Source organism: Abrus precatorius, unplaced genomic scaffold, assembly GCF_003935025.1.
Source record: "Abrus precatorius isolate BTA unplaced genomic scaffold, Abrus_2018 Scaffold8, whole genome shotgun sequence".
NCBI classification, from domain to species: domain Eukaryota; kingdom Viridiplantae; phylum Streptophyta; class Magnoliopsida; order Fabales; family Fabaceae; genus Abrus; species Abrus precatorius.
In genome coordinates, this window is record NW_020874428.1 from 15861813 (window position 1) to 15888438 (window position 26626).

Below are 26626 nucleotides of genomic sequence, written 5' to 3' on the forward strand. Positions count from 1 at the left end.
AAACATAAAATCAATAAACTTAATGGCTTATCTAACAACAAAAAGACCAAAGCAAGAGAAAACGAAGAGGAGACACTAACCTTAGCTACATAAAAAGACCAAGAAAATTGCAATGTAAGGAAAAAGACAGTAAGACACCATTACAAAGAGTCAAAGACCAAGAAACACAAAATTCAATTACTCACAGAATGGAAAATCTTAATTGAGACCAACCCTAATCATAACAAAGAAAAAGGAATATAGAATTTTAGAAGGAAAGGAATGAAATTACTATTACACAGTCATAGACATAAAGAGAAGAATACATAAACACTAACCTTAGTTACAACATAGCTATGTAAGACCATAGAAAAGAGGGAAGACGATGACAATTGTAAAGCACAGGTGTTCAAGATCAAAATAGTATAAAGAAACAAACTAGAAAGAAAAATTATCCTAATTAAGGTTTCTTTACCTTTCTGTCATGGTAACATAAGCTGGTATGGGTATTTGGGTTAGGCCTTGAACAAATTTTGTTATGATCTAGCCAATCTTATTGAAAATAAAAAAGATATAGTTTTGTCATTTGGTTGAGTTAGATAAACTTGGTTAAGAAAAATGTCAACAATAACCAACCAACCCAACCTATATGTAACTGAAAGTTGGGATTGAATTAATTGACATTTGTACTAACCTACTCAACAACCAATTTTGAGTCTTTGGTTTCATTGATTTCGATCTGTTGACCCTTATATTCCTTTTTATAGGTTGTTTTAATTTGTAAAGGTATAATACAAGTTTTCCTTTTATCTTTTATTATGGTATTAAAAGCTTGATCTGTGAACCATTTTGTTTTACCCCTTTCACATGAAGCATCCACCATTTATGTTGTCATATTGGTTCATTCCATTTGTTATAATTCATTCTCATCATGGCAAAAGATAAAACAATGACAAGACCACTAAAATCATTGATCCTTATTCTTGTTTAATGTCTATGCGTCAGACAATCCTAAGATTGTATCGATGAATGTTTTGTTACGTGGTGAAGAGCATTATAGCAATCAGTCGAAGGACATGAAAAACACATTGAAGGCAAATATAACTTGAGCTTCATAAATGGCTCTACTACAAAATCTAATGAATTATTTGCATAGGAAGTATGCAATTCTATTATTAAGAAAGGAAATTGAAATTATCATTGATCACAAAGAATACAAAGTTATGCAAATAATCCACTATAGTCCTAGCTAACTCCTAACTATACATTTATCTAGACATAATATAATAAGAAATTAAAATAATAATAAGTCAATTCATAATCATTCAAAGAGTAAACATAAATTTAAGAGTCTCAAATGAAGAAGAGCCCCAAGACACGTTTCCCAAAGCTCCAAAAATTGTCAATGGTTGTGCATATGCCGTAAAAACATAGCAAACTATTGACATATTAATTACTTGCCTTTATTCCTTCCTATAATGAAGTAGTCTATAATTATGCAATTCCTTTTAATTTTCCAACCAATGGTCAAATTCATCAAACTCTCAGCTTTTATCTACATCAGGGAATGGAAAGGCTTTCCAAGATCATGAATAACATATTTACTTATCATGATCATGATTTGCTAGGGAGACCTAATAGCTATACATTTAAAAGATTCTCTAGTATAGAATTAGTGGCGAACTCTGGCGACGCTTATCTTAGAGAGGATGATGAATTAACGGCTGAAGACTAGGCAAAAATTAAAGGCTGGCGTGATATAGATGACTAGTTTTAGTTTCTCAGTATGTGGAAAGGAGTATGAATATATGTAAACTTTGATTTATTTTGGATAATGATATGTAAATATTAATTTGTAATATATAACATGCAGTAGATTTTATTAGAGTGGTTTTGTATATATATTAACTGTTATGAAAGGTCTTATTTTGTAAATTTGATTAATAATCATACAGAAAGGTTGATTATTCTTTCTAAGATTTTACGAAAATGGACATTATTAAAATGGAGAAATTTAGGGTGTTATAATGTTCACTTTTATTTTTGGTAAACAATACCTTATATATAAATTTTTTTTTTATCTTATAGGAAGTTCGAGTTTTAAAAAGTAGACGCTATGATACAATGGTTGCTCTAGATCCGATGATGGAACCATTTCCTAGGCAGACTAGTTTTGACATGTTGCACAAATGGTGCCCATATTTGATTATGATAAGGCACTCATTAGTGCACTTGTAGAGTGTTGGAAGCCTAAGTCGCACATATTCCATCTTCCATGTAATACCTTAATTTAATTTCCAAATAAATAAATTTCATATAAGTGGGAATAAATAAAGATTTCATTTCAAATAGTTCCCAATACATAAGTTTAGAAAAACACTTCAAAATGAGGATGAACTACAAATTTGAATTAAATCATTGCTACAAGACCTATCAATACATCACAATTTTAAAAATAAATTTTCTAAGTCGTATAGCAGTCTCATCTATCCCTTCACGGAGCCTAGTGCTGATCGTCTTGGTCACCTGAAAAATAAATATAAGGGTGAGTACTCTACACTATCAAGCACAAGTACAGAGACTCACCTTACACGTATCACCCATGTTTTCTAACATAACTCAATCAAGTATCAACAAACATATATAATTCTTTTCTATTTCACTTCACAAACAGGTGCGCTCACTACACCAATAAATAATCCACATACATATGTGCTTTTTATGGCACTGTGATCACAGATTCCTGATGCCCTTAACCTCAGGGACTTACTCAGTTTCACGCCATGTATAGTGGCCAGATAGCTCCCGCTCCACGGATACAATGTATGCGGTATTGAGCCCCCCAAGCAAAAGTGTTAGTAAGAAGCCAAGTCAGGAGGAGAGTGTGTGGCCTGTGGTGCACCCATGTTCATTATTGGTGTTACCACCACCCTCTCTTCTCCAAGGTATTTCTATCGCCTCCATCTTCCACACCTTCAGCGTATCGCTGCATTATTCATAGTTTCCAACATATTCACATATAACCAACATGTCATTCATACACATTTCTAACCATTTAATTTCACACATAGCACGTATGTCCACATTCAATCACATTACACCTAAACATTAACACTCCATCAAATCAATTTCTACATCACACACATTATGCTCAATATCCATCACACTATAATCCACGCAATCTTTTCACTGCAATCTCACTACAATCAATTCACTTTTATTAAAACACTCATATTCCGATATTCCAATCATTCTCATTCACAAACATAATCATATAAATGAATTATAAGCATAAGAGATAGGGTAGAATCCCCCTCTACCTGAAATCGAAGACCCAAACACAAAATCAATGATAAACATGCTCCCCAAATGGATTTCATCCTAAACACATGAAAAACTCCATGAGAAATTGAAAGAATAAGGAAGAGGGATGAAAATTGAAACTCTAGCCATTAAAACTTACCTCCAAATGCTCCAAACACAATCCCAACCTTCAATCTTACTCCTAAACAGTTTTGAAGGTAATTTAATTAGTGAAAAAGGGTTTGGGGGTCGAGAGAATCCAAGAGATTTCAAGGAGAGGAATGGGAAATGAATTTTCTAAACCCTAAACCCCTCAAATACCCCTCTGATTGCGATCCTTCCTGCAGTGGCACCCCTCTCACTACAACATAAATCTCAGAAAAAATTGTACTCTGATTTTTGTAGAATTTCACTACAGCAAGACTCTCTTGCTACAGCGAGGCTGCAACCCAACTTGCTATAGCAAGAACGCAATAGTTTTATTCCCTTCGCCCAAGGCCTTCTCGCTACAACGAGAACACCCTGCTGCACACGCTTAGACAATAATTTCAATTAATCCAACCAAATCCAATCTTATATATATATATATATATATATATATATATATATATATATATATGTAATTAAAATGTTATTTACAAAATTCGAGGTGTTACAACTCTCCCCTCCTTTAGGAAATTTCGTTCACGAAATTCAACCAAACATACAAACTACACAAACAATTCTGGATACAACTATCTCATTCTACTATCTGTTTCCATGTGGCGTCTCCCTCATCATTTGAGCTCCATATCACATTTACCAATAAGATTTCCTTGCCCCTCAACTGCTTAACACGGTGGTCCGCAATCCTCACTGAGTATACATCATAGGACAAGTCCTTTCTTACTTGAACCGACATAGAACACCGGATGTAGGTTCGAGAGATTCGGAGGTAGTGTTATCTGATACGCTACAGGACCAATTATACTCAACACTTCAAATGGCCCAATGAACTTAGGAGATAGCTTCTTAGATTTCAGAGCTCTTCCAACTCTGGTCACAGGTGAGACATTCAAAAACACATGGTCACCCACCTGGAACTCCAAGGGTTTTCTCCTCTTATCATAGTAGTTCTTTTGTCGATCTTATGCAGCCTTCATCTTTTCTTTGATCATCTTAATCTGCTTATTTTGCTTCTGAACCATGTCTAGTGCACATAGAGTAGCCTCTCCAGTCTTATACCAACACAAAGGGGTTCTACACCTCCGTCCATACAAGGCCTTAAATGGTGTCATCCCAATGCTAACATGAAAGTTGTTGTTGTATATGAACTCTACAAATGATGAGCATTCTTCCCAAGTTCCCTGCTGCTTAATCACATAGGCTCTCAACAGATCCTCTAGGAATTGGATAGTCCTCTTCGTCTGACTGTTAGTCTGTGGGTAATAAGTCGAACTAAGCCTCAACTTAGTGCTCAACACCCTCTGCAGGCTCTCCCAAAACCTCAAGGTAAACCTCGGGTCTCTATCGGATACCACACTAGTCGGCAATTCATGCAGCCTGATTATCTTCCTCACATACAAGTCTATCAATTGCTCTAATTTGTACTTCATATTGATTGATCCACTATCACCTAAATAGCATAATTGTTGTTCCTAGTTCTTGGCAAACCAGAAACAGAGTCTATAGAAATAATGTCCCACTTCCACTCCGGGATTTCCAGATGTTGCTACAACTTAAGTGGACGTCGGTGCTCTACCTTCGCCTTCTAACAAGTTAGGCATCCAGCCACATATTCTGCAATATCCCTCTTTATCCCATTCCACCAAAAGCTCTTTCGAAGGTTCTGGTATATCTTGGTCGCATCGGAGTGAAAATTCATCTTGCTCTTATGTGCTTCCTCAAGCATCATTTGCTTCAACTCATCCACTTAGAGAATACACACTCGGTTCTGGAACTTGATTACCCCATTCTCATCATAGTGAAACTCTAAGTCCTTTACCTCACTCTTCTGCCTCATCATGTCTTACAGGAAAGCATCTCTCTACTGAGCATCTCGGACATATACCAAGAAGTCATTGTGAATCGTCGTCACTACGAGATACAAACTCTTTGGCCTTACCTCCATAGCCAAGTTCATGTCTCGAAACTCCTTAATCAGCTCCATCTTCTCCACCATCATTGCTGTCACGTGCAATGATTTTTTGCTCAAAGTGTCGGCTACCACATTTTCCTTGCCAGGATGGTAAGACAATGTGAAGTTGTAGTCCTTGAGGAATTTCATCCATCTCCTTTGCCGCATGTTCAACTTTTTCTGATCAAACAGATACTTCAAGCTCTTGTGATCAGTAAACACCTCAAACCTAACTCCATAAAGATAATACCTTCACACCTTGAGTGCAAAAACCACTATGGCAACTCCAAATCATGAGTTGGATAGTTGACTTCATGAGGACACAATTGCCTTGAGACATAGGCAACCACTCGCCCATCTTGCATCAAAACGCACCTAAGTCCATGCCCAAACGCATCACAATACACATCAAACTTTCGCTCTGGGTCAAGCAGAACTAAGTCAACTTCACCTTCAGCTTTAGGAAACTAACTTCAATGAACTTTCTTAGAAAATCCTTAAATGAACTTTCTATAATAATCTGCTAGTCCCAGAAAACTGCGGACCCCTATCACATTCTTCGGCCTCAGCCATCGAGTCACTGCTTCCACCTTTGTAGAGTCTACCGTAATCCTATCCTTAGACACCACATGTCCCAAAAATTGAATTTGAGACAACCAGAACTCATACTTGGAGAACTTTGCATACAACTATCTCTCCCTCAAAATTTTGCAAAACTATCCTCAAGTGCTCAGCATGTTCTTCCGTAGTCTTCAAATAAATTAGGATGTCGTTAATGAATACCACTAAAATTTATCCAAAAACTCATGGAAGATTCGGTTCATGTAGTCCATGAACACAGTAGGCGCATCATTGGTCACTCCAAACGGCATCACCAAGTACTCGTAGTGACCATATCACATCCTGATTGCCGTCTTAGGTACATTCTCATTCTTCACCCTGATCTGATGGTACCCCGACCTCAAGCCAATCTTTGAAAACACTATAGCTCCCCTCAGCTGATCCATCAAATCATCAATCTTCAAAAGAGGGTACTTGTTCTTAATTATCACCTTGTTTAGCTGCCAGTAATCCACACATATCCTTATAGTTCCATCTTTCTGCTCCACCAAGAGCACTGATGCTCCCCATGGTGATACACTCGATCTCACGAACTGTTTCTGCAACAAATCTTCCACTTGCTTTTTGACCTCTGCCAACTCCCCTAATGACATCCTATTTGGTGCCATAGAAATTGGGCTTGCTCTCAAAATGAGGTCAATGGCGAATTCTATCTCTCTTTGGCAGTAACTCTGAAACATCTTTAAGTAAGACTTCTAAGAAATCTCTCACCACTGGGATATACTCCGGCTCCATTCCACTTTCAGCCTCTAGCGAGAACATGACCATGAAGGCCTTAGTACTCACCGTGTTCTCCCACGCACCTTGACTCAAAAGCCTTGGAATTTCAGTCATTAACGCATTAAAAATCAATGTCTTCTCTCTACAGTCCAACAGCACGTGGTTGGCGGCTAACCAATCCATCCCCAAGATTACGTCCAATTGGGAGAGAGACAAACAAATTAAATCCATCTCGAATTCCCTACCATGCACCATTATAAAGCATCCCAAACACACCCACGACGTTGCAACCGGTTTACTCCTAGGAGTAGTCACCACAACATTGCACAGCAATTCTATCACATACAAACCAAGACTCTTCACACATTTCACAGAAACAAAGGAATGCATAGCACCCAAGTCATACAACACATCAAGCAATCTGCCTTTAATTACACATTTACCTTCAATTAACTCCTCAGATTGGGAAGCCTCTACCCCACTCATAGCAAAGACCCTCATAGGAATGCACGGCTTTGGCCCTATACATGGCCTCGCGCTCAACCCCGTACTCCCTCTCGACTCAGGCCATTGATTCGTGCTCGCACTGCTCCTCCTCTTAGCATCCCAGCACACATTAACAGTGTTTCCCAACTTTCCGCAATTACCATAATTAATCCGTGGCTATGGGAAATCTCTTAGCATGTGTGGTCCTCCACACCTAAAGCATTTGATCGGCCCTTTGAAAGAGTCGGAACCAGAGGCACTCTCATTGCTCCTCTCTTGAGATAAACTTCCTCTGTACTGAGAATTACTTGAGCCCGAATACGGCCCCTTTAAAAATCTAGGGGGTCTTCTGTCTTGCTTCATTGAACCACTCCCCTTAGTGTCTACAGTCTTGCCCTTGGCATTGGCTTCAAATATTCTACACTTGCTTATCAGAGTGAGCAAGTCAGTCAGCTCAAACACGCTAACTGCAACTCGAATATCTAGCCTCAGTTCGTGCTCAAACTGAGCGCAAGGTCTTCCTCTCCTCCTCATGTTGATAGTGAGACTAGTACTTCATTAGTTCTTGAAAGTTTACAACATACTCTCTCACCGTCATACTCCCTTACTTTAACTCAAGGAACTCTCGAGCCTTCTACTTCTTCAAGTCTCAGAGAAAGTAGTTCCGTAGGAAGCTCGCCTTAAAAGCCTCCTATTGAATATAACCACCTTTTTGTGGCAAGGTCTGACTGGCAAACCTCCACCAGTCTTTCGCCTCCCCACACAACATATAGGTGGTATAAGTCACCTTGTGTTCTTCCTTGTACCCCATAGCATGCAAAATCTTCTCCACAACAGCTAACCACCTCTAGGCTCCGTCAAGGTCAAACTTGCCCACAAACTTAGGAGGATTATGCCTAGTGAAGGCAAACAACCCTCAATATTCAGCAAACTCCACAGTTTGGTTATGCACTAAGGCCTCCAGAACTTGGGTCATTCACTCTAGGTCATTGGTGACTTCAGCTCCTCCACCTCTATCAGTCATTCTAATCTAAGCTAGCAAATAATTCAACAAACTACACTTTAACTCATTAGATCAATAACAAAATTTATAATTCAGGTAAACAAAATATATCAACACACAACTTAGACATTTCAGCCCGATACTCCAGTCCAGTTTGGATAAACTGCTCCGATACCAAAATTGTAACACTTTAATTTAATTTTCAAATAAATAAATTTCATATAAGTGGGAATAAATAAAGATTTCATTTCAAATAGTTCACAATGCATAAGTTTAAAAAAACACTTCAAAATGAGGATGAATTACAAATTTGAATCAAATCATTGCTATAGGACCTATCAATACATCACAATTTTAAAAATAAAGTTTCTAAGTCCTATAGCAATCTCATTCATCCCTTCACTAAACTCGATACTGATCGTCTTGGTCACCAAAAAAATAAATGTTAGGGTGAGTACTCTACACTATCACACACAAATACAAAGACTCACCTTGCATGTTTCACACATGTTTTCTAACATAACTCAATCAAGTATCAACAAACACAAATAATACTTTTCTATTTCAATTCACAAACAGGTGCGCTCACTGCACCAACAAATAATCCACATACACGTGCCCTCATTGCACGTAGCCACGCTCACTGTGGCACTGTGATCAATGATTTTTGATGCTCTCAACTTCAGGGACTTACTTAGTTTCACAGCATGTATGATCGTTGGATAGCTCCCGCTCCACGAATCGAATGTTTGCGGTATTGAACCCCCCGCAAAGGTTTTAGTCAGAGGTCAAGTCAGGAGGAGAGTGTGTAGCCTGTGGTACACTCACGCTCTTTGTTGGTGTCACCACCACTCTCTCTTCCCCATGGTTTTTCTACTGCCCCTATCTTCCACACCTCTAGTATATCGCTGAACCATTCATAGTTTCCAACATATTCACACATAACCAACATGTCATTCACACACATTTCTAACCATTCAATTTCACACATGGCACGTATGCCAACATTCAATCACATTACACTTAAACATTAACACTCCATTTAATCAATTTCTACATCACACACATTATGCTTAATATCCATCACACTATAATCCACGCAATCTTTTCACCACAATCTCAGTATAATCAAATCACTTTCATTAAAACACTAATATTCTGATATTCCAATCATTATCATTCACAAACATAATCATACAAACAAATTTTAAGTATAACAGATAGGGTAGAGTCCTCCCTTACTTGAAATCGAAGACCCAAACACAAAATCAACGATAAACATGCTCTCTAAATGGATTTCGTCCTAAACACATGAAAACTCCATGAGAAATTGAAAGAATAAGGAAGAGGGATGAAAACTGAATCCCTAGCCATTAAAACTTACCTCCAAATGCTCCAAACGTGATCCCAACCTTTAATCTTACTCTCAAACGGCTTTAGAGGCAATTTAATTGGTTAAAAGAGTTTAGGATCGAGAGAATTCAAGAGATTTCAAGGAGAGGAATGGGAAATGAATTTCCCAAGCCCTAAAAACCTAAAATACTCCTCTAGTCGCGATGTTATCTCGCTGCAACGACACCTCTCTCGCTACAGCAAAAATTTCAAAGAAAATTGCACTCTGGTTTCTGCAGAATCTCACTATAGCGAAGCTGCAACCCAGAATGCACCCTCTTCTATTGCCATATGTATGTGATGATGTTGTGTATTGAATGGTGGTCTGAATATGTAGACGAGTATATATATATATATATATTAGTAATTAAAATATTATTTACAAAATTTGGAGCGTTACATTCCATACAGAGAATGTACGATAACTTTGGAGGATGTTGTGTTTCAGTTAGGCTTGTATGTAAATGAGCTCCCTGTCAGTGGTTGCATTGGAGCGTGGGAGAAATTTTATGATCGAGATATATGGGCATTGTGTGGAGATTACTTGGAGTAGTTCTAGATGAGGCAAACATAAAAGGATTCTTTGTAAATCTACACTGGTTCACAAATACATTTGGAGTATTACCCTACAATACTATTAAGCAAACGATTATTTGTTACACCAAAGCGTATATAATGGTGCTATTAAGTAAAGTATTATTCCCAAATAAATTTGGATTTAGAGTTTATATGAAGTGGCTCACTCTTTTTATTGATTTTATTGGGACTTCAAACTATAATTGGGGGTCTGCTATTCTAGGATCCCTGTATCGTGAGCTTTATCGTGTAGTGAAATATAGTGTCACTGAGATTGCGGGTTATTTACCTCTTCTACAATCTTAGGCATAGTACATAATACCTCAATTAGCCCTAGACACCATCATCCACTCACTTTTCCACTAGCATTGAGGTATGTTTATTTTTTTTATAATATTTTATTTATATATGTTAAATTTACAAGTATGAAATTCAATTATATTCATTTTAGGTGAAATTTTAAGTCATCAACAAGATTACACACAGATAAGTTGTTGCAATATACGAGGATCATTGATTTAATTGGCATTAATAAGGTAAGTAAAAATATGACATATGGTACTAAGTCTTTTATTCAATTATAAAACTTATTAGTCTAATATTTATTATCAATTCTTTTAGTTTAGGTGGATGCCTTACAACAACAATGAGGTGAAGAATGTTACACATTGTTTTATTTATAATAAGGTTGATGTATGGGCATTTGTGATTAATCTTATCCAATTTGCTGTGATTGAATGGCACCCTACTGATTGCGTGGTTTGCATGCTGGTACAAGTGCTAGTAGACGCCAAAACCCAGATGAGCCACGTGATGATGATGACCATATACAACTGATGCAGATCCCAACACAGTGTAGCCACTGAACTAAGCCTTAGTCACATCATGTATACTAGCCAATACCATGTACTCTAGCCAGTACTTCCTGTCAGGACCTAGCCAACACTTCATGTCAAGACTTAGCTAATACTTGATGTCATGACATACCCACTGTTACAATTCAGAATACAACAATATTCTTTGTGTAAAATTATGAACTAGCAAATGTACTAAGTAGTTGTAGTAAGTAATAAAATTTTAGAAATTAATATGAGTCCCAAGTATCGTCCACAAGGATCTTATTTTCAATTACCACTTTACAAATTGATAATTAGTTGAACCATACAATTCATTTGAAAGATTTGTAACATGTAAAAAGATGAGAAATAAGAACAATAAAAGATAATAAAATATTGTAAAACAGAATACGAATTTTATATTGAAAATGCTATGTAGAAAATAGTTATGAATCACTTCACCAAATTTTCAATTGCAATGTAATCATGTTCTGGACTCTTAAAAATTCTAATTGATTGATAATCAATTTCACTTCTTTAACCAAAGGACAATTCTTTGCCTTAATGATCTTAATACCTAAATAAACCTCCCTAATTCCTTAGGTGAAATTCAATCAAATACTACATTAAGTTTTAAAAATTATAGGATTACTAGAGTATGATACTTATTCCTAAGATCTCAATAACCTAGGCATATGATTCAGATCTGAGAAATAAACTCAATTTCTATTGATGAAGATTCCTCTAAACTCAATTGAATGAAGGATTAGTTCCCAACTACATTAAGAACAGAATCACATACTTAATTCAATTAAAATCTCAAGGTCCAGATCCAAAATTATATCATAGTATTAAATCTGGATCCATAGATCCCTAATAAAAAAGGTTTAGAACATTACAATGGAAGAAGAAAAAGTAAGAGAAGAAGAAGACAAGGAGCAGAAGAACATCTTCTAAGACCTAATCTTCACCCTAATTCCTCTAGCAATGAAGCTTGAAAGTCACTTTCAATCTCTCTCTCTGACTTCTCTTGGAAGTTAAAACAGTTACAAAATGAAAAAAGGATCAAAGTCCCCAAATCTGAGCTCTTCACTTCTATTTATAATATTTTTCCCCTTTTTCACTTATACACTTTAATTCTCTAAGAATTATAACATGAAAGGTGTTGTAGAAGTTTCTATTGCTGAGGAAGGAACTCAAATCATCCAAATTTAACACTTAAAAGTGATTTTCAAAATTTTGTTATTTGGCATGGACACTTTTAAGAGTAAGAATGTTCACGCGCATGTATTTTGTGCAAATAAGTCTTGTGTGTGGCTACTTTAAATAGGCAGAATGAACACGCGCAACTTCGAGTGGCTATTTTTTGTGACCAGAGTGTCCACGCACAAAGTGTCTGAGTAAATTAGTCTTGAGCATGGCTACTCTCAATAATGAAAGTGAACACGCGTAAGACTCTTCAGAATTTCTGTTGCTGGAGTGTTCACTTTCAACACTTGGAGTTGCTACTTACTTGATCTTCATGGATTTTCTTCTTCAAAGTGTTAATTCTATGCACTCAAAGTGGTTACGCCCAGCACTTATCATCTGATTCTTGCCCTTTAAGCAATCTTTTTTACTTTTTCCACTTCAATATCAACTTCAAAGTTTTAGCTCAAGCTTCTGCACAAAAATTAAGTCTTTTTGAGTCAAATTGTCCAGAATTGGAATAAAATCTAAAATTTTAAACTATTTACACAATTATGAATATTAATGCCATTTTTATGGTATTTCAAAGTTTATTTGGTACTTTACTACTTATTTATTAACAAAAACTATACTAAAAATGTAGTAAAATATGGATTTATCACCCACTAGTAGTACATAGTTAGCCCTTCTCAACACCAGTTCGTGCCAAGCCTTAGCCAAACCATGTATGACTCTGACCTAGCAATTTATGGCAGGCCCTAGTCATTATTTCATGTCAGATTCTTTTGTCACTCTAATTCAATGCAGCATTTTGTCATAAGTTTGGGCTAGAGTGATATTGCACAACATATATCTTTCATTCCACCTTTCATGTCAGATGTTGAGGTTATAGCATGGCTATATTCATCTAGTACACATGCACCTAAGAGGTTCAACCACCAGATCATTTCTATTGACCATTACCAACACATATTCATACTCCCTCTTTTCAAGGCTCACATCAAGAGGAGGAAGAGGATGAATTAGATGACCAGGATGAAGAAGCGGATGAGCAAGAGGAGCACATACATCATAGACCAGTGCAACAAATTGTATGTCATCGCTGTGCAATAAAGAGTCATATTGCTAGCCCCAGACACAATAGGCGTGGCCCATAGTGATTCAAATCGATTAGTATGGTAAACTTTTAATTTAGTTTATGTAATAGTTTTAATTGTTAAAACATGGTAGTTTAGGACTTTTAATTTTATGTACCTTTTCTTTTAAATGTATGGACTTTGGTGGTTTTATTATTAAAACATGGTGGTGTGAGACATTTAATTTTAATCAACTTTAAATTTTATGTACTTTGAAATATATCAGTTATGTATTTTAGTTTAGCTTAACTTGATTAAATACATCGAAAGATGGTAGACAATAAGGCGATAGAAAACAAATTTTTCTTAAGAAAGTAGTTACATAAACTTAATAATATTACTCTTCGTACATGAGGAAATAAGGCAATAAATAATAGATATATTGCAACAAATTAAACTTAACAATATTACTTTTACTACATAACACAACGAATCAATTATGTTAACTAGTGGATGGAGCATATTGGCATATCCATCTGGTGTGACCGGTACCTCTACACAATCCACATTATTTTTCTTGGCTCAAATAAGTCGTGTCAATTTCATTGCAAAACCTCGTGAAAATCAGACAACCCTCAAGAATTCACTTAATTGCAGGATTTGGCCGTATAGGAATGCCACTGTATGGTGGCCACATATCTTCATTAGGAATAAAAAAGAATTGTGTTTTATACACATTAAACATGGACTCCATGGTGTAAATCTCGTGAACAAAAGAGATTCAATCTCTTCAAGCATTAGAGCATGTAGTGAGTGCATGACGACATGGATAATGAAACTTTTGAAATTTTCCACAGTCACACTATCGCTCTATTATATGCACCATGAATTCCTATTGACCATGACTTCTTATGTTGTCTCTTTCAAACACCAAGTATTCTAAAGCAACGCAGGTCACTCGAGTGCTACTTATGTTACCAAAGTGTTGCCTATGCTCCTCAATTGCATTTAATAGGTTTGTGAAAATTTTTGCCACTTGCAAGTTGTGTCTTTGCCTCTGTGCCCTTTTGTAAGAACAACTCAATAAGATGATAATATGTTGACTTAACTATGGCTGTAATGGTAAGATTGCAAGTGCCTTTCATGACCACATTCATACACTTAGATAAATTAGTAGTCATGTGCCTAAAGCGATAACCCTTATCGACATATTGAGCCCAGTTTGCACACAGTATGTTGTTAGCCCATGCACACATCGTGAGGTCCATATCGCCCAATGCTCTAAACTAGTACAAAAAATTATGCTCAGTCTTTGCATATGCTACATTCATTAGCAATTGCTTTATATCTTTATTCTTGAACTTTACAGCAAAATTTGACGCAATTTGTCATAAACAGTATGCATGATAAGTTGAAGGGAATGCCACCCACTCCCTGTAACTTTTAGAGCTACTTTAATAGCATGATACCTATCAGATATGAGAAGAATGCCCTCTTGTGGTGTCATATGCTGACAAACATTTCTAAAAGAAAATGACCATGCTTTTGTCTCTCCCTCCACTACTGCAAATGCAACTAGCAAGATATTTGAGTTGCCATCTTGAGCAATTACCATTAACAATGTTCCACCATACTTGCTATACAAGTGTGTTCCATCAATTGAAATCATTTTTTTGCAATATTTGAATGTCTCTATGCATGGTGGATAAGTCCAGAAAAGATGATGGAACATAAAGCAACCATAATCTACAACATCACCAACATAGAATAGTCTAGTTTGCATTTGGACAATAGTATCTCGCATATAAGACTGCAAGCCACCCAACCATCTTGGAAGTTCATTATACGATTCTTCCCAATCTCTATATATCATAACAATAGCTTTCTATTTGATGAACCACACTTTTCTATATGTCATCTTGAACATCAACTCTGACTTTACTCATACTTGTAGAGATTTGATTTTTGTCGTCGAATCTGCTTGTATCATATGGTATACGTGGGCACAGATAATACTATAATCCATCTGAGCATGTTGATTCATAGACTTTGAAAAGACACATGTGTGGTCCTGTCAATTTTTGCACTTCCCATAACTACAATTTCTGACAGAAAGTGACACGTATACTCTAATTATAGTCAATGTCAAACTTCACATACTTGCAATGAAATTTTATGTGGTCATATTCATAAACTTTATACTGAACATCTCTTCGAATGTTGTAATTCTTATAATGTTGTAATATTTAATAACAAACATCACTTCATCTTTGGTGCAAAATACTTGACCAAGTGACAAATCATTTTCTCCCCTATACTCAAACTTGAACCAGACCCACTCATATTATAATGCATTGCATTTAAACCAATTCTTCAGTAGTGACTAGGACGCTGTTGAGATTGAGATTAAGATTAGAATTGAGATGTGACATCAAATGTTCATCCAAATTCTGCACATCAAATAACTATTCATCTTCTTCATCATGAAGGTCTTCCTCTTCATCATTTTCATCATCCTGTTATGCCACAATAAAATTAAAATTTCTAACCAAGCTGTCTTGTCTCATTTCCTGTGGATTTAGTGATGGCTTTTCAATCTGTCTAACAAAGTGCTCGAAACTTAAAGAACCTACCTCATAATGTGAATTGTACACGTTATAATGGGACATCTCAACTAGTGAACCTCGATTTAATGGAGAAGCTGATAGATCTAGGGCTGAACCTTTAGAGCTAAAATGATCACCTTGTAGTTCAACAAAAAGCTCTATTGTACGAGCTTCAGCAAATGAGTTAAAATAACTAAATATGTGATCAATGTGCTCATATTTTTGAATTCGACACCTTTTATATCAAAAACCATTTGGCCCAATATTAACTACATCTTGTAGAATATTTTGATACTTGTATGTTGTTTCCGTCATACTCCTCCAGTATTTGACTCTCCAACTGTAGCAAAGTAATTGGTGGACGGACAACTAACCAAGCCTAATTGTCGCAACAAAATGTCTCTCCCTCTACTGTGTTTACAGTCTCACCATTATATATATAAGCATATGAACATCATTCTCTGTCATTTTAATAAAATTTTCACACTCAATGTGTCAAAGTTTCAAAAGAATTAATGCAAAGTTAGAAAGCTGTATGTTTATTTATAAGGAACGAGCAAAGGGATGAGTATTAAAATCTACTTGAATTGACTTCTTTTTTAAACAAAATTCTATTTAAATTAATTTTAGTGTAACAATTTAGTGAAAGTTAATTTAAATTGATTTTTAAAAGAAAGTAAAAACAATTCCACTCGACTACAATTGACTTCTTTGCAAAAAAATAAATAATTAAAAGTCAATTTAAATCAATATCTATTTTAACTTGATTAAAAATTGTAACCAAAGTCGATTTTCATTATTATATTTTCACGACACAATTGTAAACTTTTCTAATAGAGGATATTTACATAATAAATTTTTTAAATTTTTTTTATTTATGTAAAAAAGCCAAAGTATAATTATGTATATGAATTAATATCGAATTCATTTACATGTAAATCTATTCAAACGCTGCAAGTTATATATAATATGAAATTGATTAATATCTAAATACACTCTAGAACTTTTATTTCTGCATTGATAAGCATAAAATAGATCGTAGAAACTCAAGGGCTGTTAGATGGTAATGATTTTCCTTTTCAATTCCAATCGAATCGATTCTCTCAGCTGTACAAATTAGCTAAATTGTTAAGAGTCGAAATAAAATTGATTTTGGTCATCGCAGAAAAAAGCTTACTGACCCAACGTCATTCATAATGCAACGAAATTCATATTGCATTCAATTTCATTCATTGAAATAATCTCAAAAATTGGGTCACTTACCAAGTCCCCTGCTCCCCTTACACCACCCCTTCACCCTTTCCATATCTCAAACATAGTCGACGCATGCCACTTTACTTTTAATTGATGTTCCTTTCTGAGCTCACAAATGTGTCAATAATTTGATTTCTTTACTCTCTATTTGCATCACTTGGGCTTTAGGCTTGGAAAAATAATACTAGTTTTACATCTCTACTAAGTATTTTATATTATATCTAGAGTACATAGCTGATATGTAAGTGAATACATGCACTCATCGGCATGACGACCACAAAGGCCAACCAAGTTGGTTTAGCTAATAAGAATCGAACCACAGTTAACAAGAATCAAAGCATCATGTTTGAAAGCTTTCCTGAGGGGGCAATATATAAATATCGATTTATGAGGCATCTGAGATTTTTCGTATTGGAACGGGATGTGATAGCTTTCCTTTGAATCCTTTACCTAAACTATTGTTTTCCTTTTCACGATAATGCTGATTCCAATGATGCATGCGTTAGAAGATCATATTGGTGGGTCACCAATGGTTTTAAATTCTAAGATGGGAGTCAATAATTTGCAGTGTGTCTGCACGACAAACAAGTATCATATCATTATGCAGGCATCCAAAAATCCAAACGAAAATACCTCACAAAACTAACATTGTCCGGATACATGTTTGTGTACGAAAATAAATTAAATAATAGCAATAATAGTAATATACTAAAGTCAAATATCTCCCATTTCAAATACAAGCCTGATATTAAAATTTACTTGTTACCAGCTATCACTGAATTGACTTTGTTTTAATCTGCACGAGATTGGCCTGCCCGGGATGAGAGAATGATACCCACAATGAGGCCATAGAGAGCAAGAGCTTCAGCAAAAATCAAGATAAGAATCATACCAACAAACAGCTTCGGCTGCTGGGCATTGGCCCTGACAAAAAGGTATCACCTTACTCAGTGTCCAGGCATTTAGTTAACAATGGCATATGTATTGCATAGATTCATGAAAGAGATTATAATTTTAGCTGTGAGCTCTCACACACATGCACACAAATTGAAGGCGAAAAGTCAAGATGGCATGGCATAAAACGAAAAAAACAGCATGCAAAACAGCCAAAAGGGAATAAATTAAGCATCAAATAGAGAAACCCCAAGAACCAAATAAGCATTAAGCATCTGAAAATGGTTGCATAGTTCTCTACACCATCCTTGCATTGTCAACAGTTATTTTAAGGGGGAGAATGAGGGGGCAGCAGCTGAAAATGTTTGCAGTGAATATTTCTTTTACTGTCCTATTAAGTTAAGGAATCATTAAATAAAAGTCTGTACTGGAAATTACGTTAAGAGTGTATTGGACATTACAGGGGGAGTGAATTACTACACTTCCCAATAATTATTTTTCACTACTGATTCCTTGACAAGCACCTTAAGCATTTGCCTTTCTCTTAAACAAAAACAATATGAAATAAAGTGAAAGTTCCATAATTGAAATTCTAAAAGTGAAAGTTCCATAATTGAAATTACGTTAAGAGCGTATTGGACATTACAGGGGGAGTGAATAACTACACTTCCCAATTATTTTTCACTACTGATTCCTTGACAAGCACCTTAAGCATTTGCCTTTCTCTTAAACAAAAACAATATGAAATAAAGTGAAAGTTCCATAATTGGAATTCTAAAACAGATAATTATATCCAAAGGTAAAACTGTTATGAAATTGCAAGGAGAAAGCAAGTCCTCATTCACATAACACAGGTGATATAAAAAAGGTCAATCTAGTCATCCCTCCTGATTAGATTGACAGTAGTACTTCACCCTTTCTGCCGAAAAAAATGTAGACTAGAAAGAGACGCAGCAGGTTTATTAAATAAATAAACTACTACAACAGAACTAAAAGCATCGTAAGAATAAATCTCATTAGCTCATTCCACATTAACCACACAGGCAACATGCATAAAAATTTGCATGTCCATAAATTAACAAAGACAACATACTTTAAAACATATTACACTCCAGCAATATATAATGGTTAATGAACACCCAAATACACAACATGGATAGCAGGAATTAAAGTGAGCATCAATTTCCAAACGCAAACAATTTGACAGAGTCAAATATGCTTATCTAGCCAGTATTAGTAATTATAAATTTCCACATCACCAAAAAGAATGCTCCATTGTATGCATGTAGAGAAATGACTGTTCAAATCCATAATGAATAACAGAAAAATGTAATGTATGTACTTAACCTTAGTGGTGAGGAAAAGTTTATATTTTTCAAAATAGCAAACTGGTTTTTGAAAATGTTTCTCACTCACAATTTAGTCCTGATTTTAGTAAAGTTTATGATTCAACACCGAAATTATACAAACTCAATTCATATTCCTTTTGCTAACATTCTTCAGGACGAACAGGAAATGAGCTTGAATAATGCAGGACAAAAAGCATACAACTAAATTAACATGAGACAAAATTGCAAATGTAAACATTTCAATGAATTGGACCAACATCAATATGAAATTATACTTACCTATTGGATAACAATGACTACCAATAAGAAGTATGTGACGTTTAAAACTCTATTTTAAACACTGTACATTTTACGAGACTTAAAATATAATAAATTTCAGCTCATTGGAAGAGAAGATATTCATTACTTGGAGTTATGGCAAAAACCAAAGCAGTTTAACATTGCCCTTCACATCCTTTACACCTTACAAGCAAAATCTAGTTTGAGTAATTCATCAAATTAATCCCTAAAATTATGAATACAGGTCAATTTAGTTTATAAAATTACAAAGATGTCATTTTAGTCATTGAAATTATTAAATAATGGTCATTTTAGTCCCTAAAATTACAAAGCAGAAATCATTTTCATTTCTAAAATTACAATAATAAGAATTAAAACAACTTATATTTGATAATATCAAGGACTAAAATGATAATTTTTTGTAATTTCAAAACGTAAATTGACTCATACTTATAATTTTAAGAACCAATTTAGTACTGAGACAAAACTTGAATGCAGGTTCTTAGTTACAATTTTTTACTGCTTTTCAATTAAAACTAGATTTCTACCTTAGTAATCTATGATAACACTAGATGTTTACCTTTTACATGGTAAACCTCTAATTTTTATCAGTTTTGTAAATAAGGCTAAGTTTAAGGATCCAAAATAAAGTTTTTATTGAAAAATAAATTATTCATTACATTTGAGATACAAAAATGCAACAAATACTTTCTTTTTCATTAAAATATAATAAGTTAACATCATCTTCAATTTAAAAACAGCACCTAAAAAATTCTACCTAAGTTTTGTCCTTTACTATATTACACATTTTAATTTATAATGTGTAATTACTTACAGGACAAAACTTCAGTGCAGTTTCATACATACTTTTGGTGTTGTTATTTAATTAAAATTGGAGTTGTCTCAATAACATGTGTCAATCTTTAATGACGACTTTCATTGAGTGAATTCCTAAGACAGAACTCTGATTTGAATTGGAGAGATAAGGGGAAAATACCTGACACCAGCATCACCAACAATTCCAATGGCCATTCCAGCAGAGAGACCAGCGAGGCCACAAGCAAGGCCAGAAGACAAGTGAGCATAGCCATCAAAGAGATAGTAAGACTTAGCCTTTGGGTTTATTCCAGTACTAATGATAACCGCTATAATCAACCCATAAATACCCAACACACCAGCCATAACCACTGGCACAATCGACTTCATCACTAGCTCTGGCCTCATCACACCCATCGATGCCACTCCCACCCCACTCTTCGCTGTTCCATACGCTGCTCCCATACCTGACATAAAATAAAATAAAAAACATAATAATTTCAATTATCATTTTATTACAATAATTCAAAATCAAAATAATTCAAATTCAAAATTACAAAAGAGAGTGTGACGAACACGAGAAGACGAGAGCCGCAGCGGCACCCAGGAAGCCGAAGAAAGGAGCGGTTTCGTCGCCGCTGAAGCCTGCCATCGTTTGCTTTGTTACGCTAACTATTGCAACTCTTCTCTGCAAGATGAATGGAATTGATGTGATAAAATAGATAGACGATAGATCGGATCAATGTGAATCGTGCAATATAGAAATTCGATGACTTGGGGAAAATAATTATTTATTATTCTGATTGTCACAGGTGGAGACAGGTTGTTGGAGTGAGCCAGAAGAATCGTGTTCACCCACTTTACCATAGTGCCCTTTTCAGTTTTTCATATTATACGCGTAATTATTTTAGTCACTTAGAAAAACCTTATTTTAAATAATTATTATTTTATAAAATCAATTGTTAAAGCAAAACTTTGGCAAAATAACAAATTAATCTAATTGATGCTAACAGTTCAAAAGATTAAAATAAATATTTATTTGTTTTGTGTTTTCAAATTTTCTTGGGGCCACCATCGAGGTAATGCTTTTCATAGGGTGGGCTTGGCCCCATTTTTTCTTTGGGCTCTCCTTATAGCATTAAACAAAGTAAATAATAATTTACTTTTTTATGGGAGAAATTTAAAATGTACCATTGTTTCAAATTTAAAAAATTATATTATATTCTATAAACAATGAATCATACCCTTTTTTTAATCATCAGAGGTTTAATAAAATAATATAGTTTCTTAAATTAATAACTTGTATCCTCTCACATTTGTATTAAATTATTTTTATATTTTTTTATAAAAAATATCAAGCATTAACCATCTTTTCAATAGTTGAGAAGAATCATGAATGTAGTAAACAAGATTTTATAATTTAAAATATGTCATTGAATAGTATGAATTTGTGTAATTAATTAATACAAAAACTTGATTTTCAATAAATAGTATTGTAATTAGAAAATAAAAGGTAATATTTAGATACTGTTCCTAGACACTGGAGATAGAAATACTGAAACAATGAAGAACATACACTAATATTTGTGTCTGTATATTGTGTTTGAAAGTAAGAACAGAATGTGGTGTATTACATCTTGTATTGTGTTTGGATATAAAAGTTATGAAGGTAATTTATGCAATTTTTAAAAATTATGAGAGGTATTTTTGTTTTCAAAAGTCTACCCTCCGTGTCTCTAAAGCTGGGACACTAGTATTCCTTTTTTTTAAGAGGTATACTAGTGTCCTTCAAATTTGTATCCTATGTGTCCTTTGTGTCTCTGTCTCTCCAGCGAGATACTAGTCAAACATGATAAGTGTGCCTATATGTCTCTGTTATAGTGTCTCTATCTTTGAACTAAACATTACTAAAGAGAATACAATTACATATACGATGATACAAGATATCCTCTTGAACTTGGAATAAATTTAAATTCTAGGACTTTGATATTTTGGCTTATAAAATTACACTCATCTTTTTCATGTAAGGACAGGATAGTCACTAATTTTATGATCCCTTAGTCATGATGGGCCAAGTTCTTGTAATACTACTCTAATGATTAAGAAAATTCTTTGATTCTCTACTTACTTTTCTCATGGTGTATTTGTTTACTATGTTTTGTTCAATCCTTATTAAAAACTACAAAAGTTATATGGATCTCACTCTTTCTCACTTCTAAATTAATATTTTTATTTTATTTTTAAAAATTTTTAATAAATTTTATTCAATAGTGAGAGATGTGTTAAATAGTATGATACTAATATTTCTCATCCTAAGAATGCAAACATATTTGCATATCTTGAGACGTAACTTCATAACTATATTTGTTTTGGAGTCTAATTATATAAATTAAAATTAACAGGATACAATTAAAATTAAGTGATAAGAAAGTTAATAGCAATATAAGTAAGACTTTTATTAAAATATCATATTGTCATCTTGAGCATACAATTAACTTAATTTTAATCATATAAAATTTAAAAAATCAATCACATTTCAATGCTTTCCTAATTTAACCACTTTATGGAAGTACGAGTCACAATTAACTTAGATGAATATGACAAAAATTTTGTATGTAACCTAGCGTGTTATGTGACACTAACATCAAATTTTGATAACATTAGCTTCAATTTAAAATTAGTAATTTATCAAATAGATTAAAAAAAATCTTTTTAAAATAAATATTTTATGCTAAGAGATTTTTTAAACAAACAAAATAAAGTGTATAAACTTAACAAATTTTATACGATTTAAAGCATGTACTAAAAGGATGGAATAAATTTTATTTATTTTTTTATTAAATATTGACTAGTAATAATTTGTGTATACCAAATTAGTAAATGGTGAATTTGTGATCATATGCTCGTATGTGAATAATAAGTTCACTTTTTTGTACTTGCAATGATGTGGTAATAAATGTCAAACAATTTATTATTTCTAAATTTAATATAAAAAATAAAGGTGAAGCAATATAATTTTGGATGTTAAAATAATAAAAAAGTGTAATGGCATTATGTTATCACAAAAAAAATTTGTAGACAAGCTTATTAAGAAATTTAAATATTTGGATGCTTTACCTTATTACAACTTAGGATTCAAACATTTAATTAAATAAAAATAAAGGTGACTTCATTACACAATCTAAATATGAACAAACAATTGAAAGTCTTGCAATTCATAAATTTTTTTAACTTAACATAACATATGTAATGAGTAGGTTAAGCCAATATACTAACCTTTTCTTATTTAAAATTTCTAAAAACAAAAGACTAAATTTAAATTCTTAAATAGTTAAATTTAATCATTAAATTTAATTAGCATTAAAGTCTCCTTTATTCATGCTAAAAAAATATTTGCTTAAACTACCAAATTCTTAGTTTGTTTAATCAATTTTTATTTTTGATTAAAATTAATATATATACATTTTTAGATTACATATATCTTTCATTGTAAGCAACATATTTGAGGTAGATAAGATAACTATTGGCGACAAAAATTTTATTTTATCTATATAATTTAAAGGCTTAATTATATTTTTAATCCTTATAAATATAAGACTTTTTGTAATTAGTCCCTATAAATATGTTTATTAGGAAGTAGTTCTTCTAAAATTAGTAATTTTGAAATTAGTTCTTACCGTTAATCCCACTCTATTAAATGCTGAGCTAGCTCTAACCAGCTCAGCACTCCACGTTACACCACATGGCCATTTTGAAATCCAATCTAAGCTTAGGTGGTATGTCACATTATTTATTATTTTTATTTTAAAATTAAAATTTATAAATAAACTCTTGAACCTATTTTATATATTTATAAATAAACTTTTCTTTTTTATCAATCAACTCCTCTCCCGCAGCTTCACCTCCTCCTCCCCTAACCTCTACCATCACCCTCAGCCCACTCACTATGGAACCCAACACTCCAACCCCTCTTCCACCCTCACTCCAAAACCATTAACCAAGCTATCATTTGCAATCATTATTCCATGGCTCCAACTTCCTCTAGACACCACGAAACATGGGTCGCAGAAGAAATATGCTTGGCTCTTCTTCGCTCCTGCAACACTTTCACCACTCTCACCCAAATCTACGCACTCATTCTCAAACTTGGTGTCCAAAACAACCCTCTCGTCCTCACCAAGTTTGCTTCCACCTTCTCAAACTTCCACGCCATTCACTACGCTTCCACCTTCCTCTTCCTAAATGACCAAGCTATCCTTCTCCCCTTTCGCATTAGCTGGAAGAACGCAAAGTGCTCCCGCACCCACCACGCTGCTGCCTCTCCATCCTCCTGTGCTGTGACATCGACACAGGAGCACCCCTTGCCGACAATGGCCCCCATGGCGGCAACGCAAGGGTTCAAGGGTGGAGTTGACGGTGACGTCAAACACCCCTTAGGCTTGGACATGGGTTTGAAGACATGGACTTTGGAATAGGGAGATCGGGTTTGGGTTTCCCTATAATGGTGGAGGGCCATAACATTAGGGTTCGTTTGGTGGAAGGGCAATGTTAAATGTTTTAATTTAATATAAAGTTTAGCTATAATTCCAAATTTTTTTGGTGCACTGGTGTATCTTTTTCAAGGGAGTGTTAATAGATGATGGGTGAGGGTAGTGGGGAAGGTGGGGCTGCCGGAGAGGAGTTGATTAAGGAAGAAGAAGGGTTTATTTATAAATATATAAAATGGGTTCAGAAGTTTATTTATAAATTTTAATTTTAAATAAAAATAATAAATAATAAATGATGTGACATGCTATATAGGCTGTGACTGTGTTTTAAAATGGCCACGTGACACCACGGGAGTGCTAGGCTTACTCTTCATTAGTCAGTTCAATACTTAACAGAGAAGGATTAATGACAGGGACCAATTCTAAAATTATCAACTTTAGAGGGGCTACGTCTTAACAAAAATATTTGTAGGGACTAATCACAAAAATATAATTAAACTTAATTTAAATGATACTAATTTATAAATATAACAATTCTTTTTTTTTCTAAATTTCCTTATAATTTAAGCATGATCAAAATTATTTTATCACATTATTAAATTACTTAAATAATTATAAGCATAATTTAACCATAAATAACATAAGTTCAACCACTAATGGCAATAATATATTTTATTTTTAATATTATTTTACTTTATTATCATTCAACAAAAATAATAATTTTATTTTAGAACTGGTAAAAATATTGGTTCATGGTAAAATGGTTCAATAATTATTGAATTGATATATTAAAAGTTAAATTAATAAAAAATTATAAAAAAGGCAAGTTAATTAAGAGTTTAAATTGCAATAAAATGATCATATCGTACCTTTTATGAGATAAAACTTAGAGTAAATTACATTCCATTTCTTAAAAATACATATATTACATTACCTCTTTTTTATTTTAAAATTATATAATTCTCTTCTCTAAAAAAAATTAAAAATACTATAAGTTAATCCATTTTAAATCTTTTGTTAAAACAATGTTAAATACCTTCTTTTTTTTATTTTCAAATTACAATTATTTTTTACTAGAGCTAATTTTATTTGAGTAAGATAGAATTATTATGAGTGATAAAACTTTACCTTTAAAAATTTAACATTATATTTGCTAAACTTGAATTCGAAATTATAAGTTAAATTGAAACAACTCATTACTAATTGATTTACGTGCTTGTGATAATGTTAAACACTTATTTGACTTTTTTCTAATTAAAATATTAAAAAATTTAATAATGTTTCTCAATTTTTTAAGAAGCTTAAAAATTCATTGAATTTTTTATAGTTATGTAAAAAATTTTAATAAAAAATTTAAAACATTAAAAATGTAATTTTTTTAATTAACTTCTATCTAAGTTTTCTTTCTAATTCATGAGTATTTTTACTTTATACTATTCTCTAATTATTACATTAGTGTTAAATATTTTAGAATTGAAACTTAGATACAAATATTATTTTCATCTCATAAATTTAGTTTTTTTTTTCACATAATTTTAAAATAATCTCATATTTATTTTTTAATACCAAAGATATATATATATATATATATATATATATATATTATAAAATCCTTTTTTGTTAATAAAGCAAAACCTCAAAATTT

General features: G+C 33.5%; 3 protein-coding genes across 4 annotated transcripts; all 3 read right to left on the reverse strand.

Moving 5' to 3' along the window:
• Window positions 1-5308: 5308 nt before the first annotated feature.
• LOC113874305 lies at window positions 5309-6627 on the reverse strand. The gene is made up of 4 exons (XM_027512540.1): window positions 6322-6627; window positions 5944-6010; window positions 5729-5849; window positions 5309-5627 (listed from the first exon to the last, which is right to left on the reverse strand). Exons 1-4 carry the CDS (start codon window positions 6625-6627, stop codon window positions 5309-5311), a joined length of 813 nt encoding a protein of 270 aa, XP_027368341.1.
• A 28-nt stretch (window positions 6628-6655) lies between these two features.
• Window positions 6656-7759, reverse strand: LOC113874306. The gene is made up of 2 exons (XM_027512541.1): window positions 7440-7759; window positions 6656-7334 (listed from the first exon to the last, which is right to left on the reverse strand). The coding sequence occupies exons 1-2, from the start codon at window positions 7757-7759 to the stop codon at window positions 6656-6658; spliced, it is 999 nt and encodes a 332-aa protein (XP_027368342.1).
• Window positions 7760-17809: 10050 nt separating this feature from the next.
• Window positions 17810-21287, reverse strand: LOC113846024 (V-type proton ATPase 16 kDa proteolipid subunit-like). Of its 2 annotated transcripts, XM_027473820.1 has the most exons (4): window positions 21071-21266; window positions 20676-20961; window positions 19806-19861; window positions 17810-18080 (listed from the first exon to the last, which is right to left on the reverse strand). In XM_027473820.1, exons 1-3 carry the CDS (start codon window positions 21144-21146, stop codon window positions 19834-19836), a joined length of 390 nt encoding a protein of 129 aa, XP_027329621.1. In that variant the 5' UTR covers window positions 21147-21266; the 3' UTR covers window positions 17810-18080; window positions 19806-19833. The 2 variants fall into 2 exon arrangements, with proteins under 2 accessions (XP_027329621.1, XP_027329620.1); XM_027473819.1 differs by lacking the exon at window positions 19806-19861 and having other exon boundaries at window positions 21071-21287.
• Window positions 21288-26626: the final 5339 nt, after the last annotated feature.